This window comes from Syngnathus scovelli, chromosome 10, assembly GCF_024217435.2.
Source record: "Syngnathus scovelli strain Florida chromosome 10, RoL_Ssco_1.2, whole genome shotgun sequence".
NCBI classification, from domain to species: domain Eukaryota; kingdom Metazoa; phylum Chordata; class Actinopteri; order Syngnathiformes; family Syngnathidae; genus Syngnathus; species Syngnathus scovelli.
Window position 1 is genome coordinate 632,599 of NC_090856.1, and position 6,744 is coordinate 639,342.

Here is a 6,744-nt window from a genome sequence, read left to right on the forward strand (position 1 = left end):
GATTTTGATACATTTTATCTTATTTATCCAAATTGATTTTGGCTTTATAGAAAGACTGCCATCTGAATGAACTCTAGAAAATATATAATTATATAATTAACTTGTTCATAAAATTTGTATTCAAATGGTTTATGAAATTACATTTTAATATACGCTATATTTGAAATCACAAAATTCCCTGTATATATCATTTATAATATATTCAGATGTACATACAGTCTTTCAGTGTTCAAATGTATATAAAATGAGTTTGGAAGTTAGATCCGAATAAAACCATTTTTATCAAAACATAATAATTATCAAACCATAATTTCAGCGTTTAAGCACCGCCCATATAGGACACGCTGTACTCCAAATCGAGCCTCCACAGACTGCTGTCGCCTTTTGTTTGTCGGAAGCATCGCGAGATCAGCTGACATGTCCTCAAAACATAAACATCGTCGTTTGACAGTCCACTGCAAGCAATGGCAGACAATAAACTGATTACGTTCCTTCATTATCTGCTCGTCACATTTGCCATTTCCACGAACAGCCTTTAAGTGAAAAGACGCCTTTGCGGAATTAAGGTAAAGTCATTTTGTAAATGCGCGAGCCATAGTGGCAAGACATGCATATGTTAAGCAATGATACAATATCGTAGCATTGGATTTGTTTGCATGTAACATTTCGTTTGGTCTAGCAGTGTTTCTCTGAAGTGTAGGAATGGGTTGCATGCAGCCTCTGTGGTCCAAATGGAGAATCAAGGGCGCGACGAGGTGGAAAAAATGAAGACCAAGTTCTTGTCTGTGTGGCATAATGTCAAGTACAGTAAGTAAACCTCAAGTACAGTAAGTAAGCTTACATTCGCATTTCCTCAAACTAATGAACAATGTCACCGTATGCAGTAGATCAATTAGGTGTGTTTTTTTTTTTTTTTTAATAACTGCAAATAGAAACAAACATAAAATGTTCTGTAGTAGTTCCGCAATTGTTCAAGACTGTTTTCTTTTTTTAGGTTGGGCTCTGAAGTCAAAGACGTTATTCAGCCGAAATTCCCCTGTGCTTCTCCTGGGGAAGTGTTATCATTTTAAGGCTGAAGGTATCGTATTTTGCACAGCATTGGTTTTCTTTCATTTGTAGATCCTCAGCACATGGGCAACTTAAATGATGAACAAGGCCCCAATTTTTCATCAGCGCCACATACGACTATGCACTTCCTGATCAGATGCATGACAAAAAATGTCATTTTAAATATGCATTTCTATGTTTTTATTGGGGCAGTGCACATGGCATCGTCTTAATATACAGGTATGTCATGTTTTCCCCCAGATGATAGTGATTCGGAAGCTTCGGATCGTGTCATGGGAAATATCGAGGATTTCCGAAGGGATTTTGGATCTCGCATCTGGCTAACTTATAGGGAAGAGTTTCCCCCCTTGCCTGGCTCTGTTTTAACGTCTGACTGCGGCTGGGGCTGCATGTTGCGGGCTGGACAGATGATGTTAGCCCAAGCACTTATTCTGCACGTCTTGGGCAGAGGTGAGTGCATTTATCCTACATATCTCATTGCCTGCCTGGACTGACTCCTTTGATCGTTAGCATCTCTGGGAAGTTAAATTAGCTGGAAAGTGCTTTCTACAAAGTTCTTCAAAACATCTAGACGTTTGATAATTAAGAATACAGACCCACTACATTTGCAATTGTTTGGGCACATGACCCCAAAAAGTGGATAAGCAGCATTTCAAATTGCTAGATTGCTAGATCTGAGACATGAGTATTGTTCTTTAGCTTTTCTCACCTTGACTGGGCGAAAGCGTTCCATTCGGCACTTGAGTAAATTCTTTACCGCTTTGCCTGACTCTGTATTGACTCTGAAGTGCCCTCAACTCCTCATAACGAGAGGCATGCCATTTTAATGCGGTCATTTAGAAAACAATATTTAAAATGGGCTATTCTGTCTCTTGTAAAATACGCCATCAATAAAATATTTCCCAGTAAAATGACTAACGGCCATTTAAGAATATTTATTGATCAATTTTACTTTGATTCCCTTTGGATCAAGGTCATATTGTTAATGCTTAAAATTTGCCATTTTATAACGGGGGAGAATTCCATTTTGTCCCTTTTGGTCTCTCGACCTGTTTGTAAGGAGAAGTGCGATTAAAGTAAAACGGTGTGCCTGTCATTCAAATGTATAATTAGATACCTTTTTGGTTCCCTGGAGTGCTCAAGGTTCAAATCAAGTTCTGAAAGACTATATTTTTAATAGTCAAGTATAAAAGTGGAAAGTTAAGGCTCAGGAATCACTCTAAAAAGACCCGGGCACATTATTACCGCTCATTATTTCCCATAATTAACACCCATACGGCAAATCAAAGGAAGGAAGACCTTGAGTTTTATGGATGGATTTCATGCCTTTTCAAATGTATAAGTTAGTTACGACATAGAACCAAAGTACACCCATCCCAAACTCCATACAAAATACTAATGAATATGACATATGAACCAACATTTGTGAAATAAATACGGCATTTACTTCCGTAGCGCAACATCCACATGATCTACTTGATGATTTCCTTTTAGACTGGACATGGTCCGAGGCACTACAGCTCCAGTGTTTAGACGCCGAGACGTGGACCACCGCTGCGGCCAAGCGCCTGGTGGAATCCGTGGAGGCTTCTCTGCAGGGCACCCTCAACAGGCCCTCCTCCAATCCTCAATCATCAGCCACAGAGCAGGCTCCGCCGGGCCCAGCGGAGGAGGCAGATGCCCATTTAAAAGAAATGTACCACAGGACGCTGATTTCTTGCTTTGGGGACATCCCCTCCGCTCAGCTGGGTCTACACAGACTGGTGCTTTTAGGTCTGACGTTGGGGAAACAGGCAGGGGATTGGTACGGACCTGCTGCTGTAGCGCACATTCTCAAGTAAGTACATTGAGAAGATAATCGTACCTATTATTTCAAAGGTGAATTGCTTGAAGATGCTTCAATGTTCACAGAGAATAAATAGCAAGACATGTACATATCCATCCTGAAGACCAACTGCTAAGATAACAGCTAACTGTTACATTTCACGTGTAAACTTTGAGCATTGCTCACTCTCTCCAGCTCTCCGTGTGTCTCTTTTAGGAAAGCTATGGATGAAGCGAAAGAGCCAGCCTTAAGCGCTATAACGGCTTACGTCTCCCAGGATTGTACAGGTATGGGGGGGAAAATAAATGGCCTTGCCTTTGGTCAAATACAATGGCCACAATTGGTCTACGGCGTGGCCAGTCACTGCATTGTACAGTCCCTGCCATCAAATTGTTGTTACTCGTATAAAAACTCCAATTGCAAAATAGGATAGAGAGCCGCAGCTGAAAAAAAACAATCAACAATTCTGATCTTTGTCCTCCAGTGTACAGCGCTGACGTGATTGACAGCCACAAGGCAGCCAAAGCCGGGACATCAGACGCCCTGCCCCTTCCGCAAAATCCCCAATCCGCGTCTGCGTCCACCCTGCCCGACGCTCGAGCTGTTGTCATTCTCATCCCTGTGCGACTTGGCGGAGAAAAGATCAACCCCGAGTACTTTAACTTTGCAAAGGTGAAATATGCACACATATTGTAGCTATCAATAAAAAAGCGCACTTGTCAATTAAGAATGATGCACCAACACGCGTGTGTTTTTCTTTGGTTACTTAGAGAATACTAAGTCTGGAGTACTGCATCGGCATCATTGGAGGGAAGCCCAAGCAGGCGTGCTACTTTGTAGGATTTCAAGGTTAGTTGTTGTGGGCTAGAAATAGCGGCTTGTTTTGCATAGTATACCTTTTCTTATATGCAAGTTAATATATTCCTGTTTGCGCACGGGAAACGGCGAGAGGAAGCGAGTGAAGCAGGGCTTCCTTTATTCTCTGTGACCCATCAAAGGCTCAGCCATTTATCACAAGTAAACCTCCCAAGTTGTGCAAAGTAATTGATTTCCATAAGAGGCATGCATTACATTTCTTGCAGGCTCCAAAGTGAGCCACCCTTCATCACCTTCAGGAGCTACGAGGAACCTTCAGTTGTACATCTTGGCAGTCAATATTTACGCATTTACATTTTATCAATGTGATATATAGCGTCAAATGACAAGCAATACATTCTTTCTGCCAGGGCGCGGCTCAGCACTGCATTCATCAAATGCAAATGCTCGCATATAATTGTGTGTTTGTAAAAGTAATCCTCACGCCCAGCAGAGCCTCCCCACACATGCACAAATTAAATGGGGGGGAAGAAAAAAAAAAATCTTTGTGGGTGTTAACAATGCGCTTGTGTGATTATGCAGAACTGAATCCGCCTGCGGTGGATATTAAAAAGAAGTAAGTTTGTGGGAGGCATATTTGACGCAACGGTAGCGCACGGCGGTGACTTTGAGCGACCCTCCGTTGAAATTGGTGGGAGGCTCATTTTTGTAATGATCCAATGTTTTTAAATGACTCGTCTTATGTTTTGTCCTTGCAGATGACAGCTTGATTTACATGGACCCTCATTACTGTCAGTCTTTTGTGGACGTCAGCACTAGCGATTTCCCTCTCCAGGTAATGGGACGCTTCACAAAGAAGCCGAGTAATGGGAATGTAATCATTCTTGTTATGAATCTTAAAGCAAGCCATCAGTCACTTCCATATCTTCAAATGTACACTTGATCAGGTCCACTTGAATGAGGTGGAAAAACAAAAAGTGCACATTTACAAATGTGAAAACAAAACTGTGACAGGATGACTGCAGATAAGATAAGCACATATCTTGATGGTATACAGAAGTATAAAATGTGGCGTGCTGTTGACACCATGACAGGAGAGAAATAGGATTTCAGCACACATTTACTTGGCCCTTCAGCTGAGAAATATTTGAAAGATCTTCCTTCTTTTGTCTAGTCCTATCATTGTCCCTCACCAAAGAAGATGCCTTTCACTCAGATGGATCCAAGCTGCACCATAGGATTTTACTCCAGAAGTGTCCAAGACTATGAGAAAATCAGCCGAGAGCTGTCGCAGGTGAAAATTCACTCAACCGTTTGAGTATTTCATTGTCATAGTTAAATATTAATATTTTTTTATCCAGCAATTAACCACTAGGTGTCAGCATTGAGCTATTTATCTTATTTAGTTCCCATCACTGGCTCTCCTGTCCATCAATAAAGCCAGGGGCTTCAAAATACTCCTTTGTACCTTTAATTATATGATGATTACGCTATACGCATGTTTAGCCCCAAAAATATGTATGAAAAGAAAGAACAAGTTACCCAGGTAATTGTTCAAATAATCCAAATGGCAAAAGCAACTTCCCAAGGGCAGAGAAACAAAAAACAATGGAGTCGGTAGGAAAGTGTGCAGTAGTATTTTGTAAGGGGAACGCCTGCAAAACATGGACCCTGTCGTGCTTTCAGGTGCTGCAGCCATCAGCAAGCGACAAATACCCAGCCTTCACTATTGTGCAAGGCCATGGCAGAGATTATGACCTGTCAGCCGGCCTGACCCCAGAAAAGAGGGAATGGCCCTTCATCCGTGACCCGAGGAGGACAATCACCACTGCTGGCGACTTTGTGCTACTTTGACACAAGCGTTTGGTGACATTGAACTTTTTCAAACTGGACCATCGCTGGAAACAGACTGATTGGTGAACAGCTGGATTGTAGCAATGTGAGCTTGCTCAAATACGTCGTAGGACATCTGCTCAATGATCCAATCTATTTTTATACTAAACGGAAGCAATGGAACAGAATTGAATTGTGCAGTTGTTATTTTATTTTTCCCGGCAGACATTTCAGTGTTATGATATGAAGACTAGTTCAGTAACAAAGAACATTAAGTTCTTGCAATATTAATACAACTTGTATGGCATGATTTGTATTGGACTTTAATGAATATGTTTTTTTTTTTTGTTTTTTTTAAAGGCTATAGAGTTTACCCCATGAACAAATCTCAAGTAGGATGCATATTTAAATAATAATGCAACATATTTGAAGGGCAGTCCTTTAAATTCATTTTGTATTCATTTGGAAATTGTAAATAAATATCTTGGCAATAATGCTTATAAAACACCATCTTCAGATATATTCAAGTATGTCGTATTCATAACAACTACTTCATATTTGAACATGAAATACCAGCAGCAAAAGTTATAAAGTTTGCAAAAATGAACAATTCTCAGTGGGATGTCAAATGTTTCAAACGGCCATAAATCAGCTTCCTACAGGGATGTAAAAAATGAAAAGCAACTATTTGAGCAAACATTGTTTACTTCATTCTCATTGCAAAGGATTGCTCAAACGCATTCAAGCTCTTGTGCAGAAAGTCAAATGCAGTCGATTAAAACTAATCGTATCTCTCCAGGCCATTAACCAGGCACCGGAAAATATGTGACCCACTGACACTGTGTTCTGTTTTGCAGGAAAAGAAAAGAAAATATCCTTGTGTTCTGTTACTATGGCATCGCTCTCACATTGACTGTTTTGCTGTACAATACAAATTCTTGTATTATGAGGCTTTTTAGAGGCGGGAAATGCCCCTTGCGCGGCAACGCCAGGCCAAGGGTGAGCATGGATGAACAGGAGAATCCCTCATCTGTTCTCCTTAGCACAGAGCACATAAAGGCATCATTTAGATCGCCCGTCTGATCTGCGTACGGCTCCGCGGTTGTTTTTAGCCGCCGAGCCACATCGTCAAATATATGCAGGAGCAAAAGAGCGGCCGCATTCTTCGCCTTTTGCGGATAAGAAGACATAAAGAGCACGGC

The 6,744-nt window shown here is 41.1% G+C and overlaps 1 protein-coding gene across 4 annotated transcripts; it reads left to right on the forward strand.

Moving 5' to 3' along the window:
• Nucleotides 1-387: 387 nt before the first annotated feature.
• On the forward strand, nucleotides 388-6,052 carry atg4c (autophagy related 4C, cysteine peptidase). Of its 4 annotated transcripts, none has more exons than XM_049727104.1 (11): nucleotides 388-566; nucleotides 680-807; nucleotides 995-1,078; nucleotides 1,309-1,518; nucleotides 2,563-2,905; nucleotides 3,110-3,180; nucleotides 3,378-3,565; nucleotides 3,664-3,742; nucleotides 4,468-4,544; nucleotides 4,884-5,003; nucleotides 5,396-6,052. In XM_049727104.1, exons 2-11 carry the CDS (start codon nucleotides 732-734, stop codon nucleotides 5,561-5,563), a joined length of 1,416 nt encoding a protein of 471 aa, XP_049583061.1. In that variant the 5' UTR covers nucleotides 388-566; nucleotides 680-731; the 3' UTR covers nucleotides 5,564-6,052. The 4 variants fall into 4 exon arrangements, with proteins under 4 accessions (XP_049583061.1, XP_049583053.1, XP_049583028.1 ...); XM_049727096.2 differs by having other exon boundaries at nucleotides 683-807; XM_049727089.1 differs by having other exon boundaries at nucleotides 389-566; nucleotides 701-807.
• The last annotated feature ends 692 nt before the right edge of the window (nucleotides 6,053-6,744 follow it).

What these genes read in the sequence shown, in the direction of transcription:
- atg4c (XM_049727071.1), top strand. Translation starts at nt 862, where the DNA reads ATGAACAATGTCACCGTATGCAGTAGATCAATTAGGTGTGTTTTTTTT. An exon ending in AGTACTTTAACTTTGCAAAG is followed by an intron (nt 3,566 to 3,663) that starts GTGAAATATGCA and finishes TTGGTTACTTAG; the next exon opens with AGAATACTAAGTCTGGAGTA. An exon ending in CTAGCGATTTCCCTCTCCAG is followed by an intron (nt 4,545 to 4,883) that starts GTAATGGGACGC and finishes TCTTTTGTCTAG; the next exon opens with TCCTATCATTGTCCCTCACC.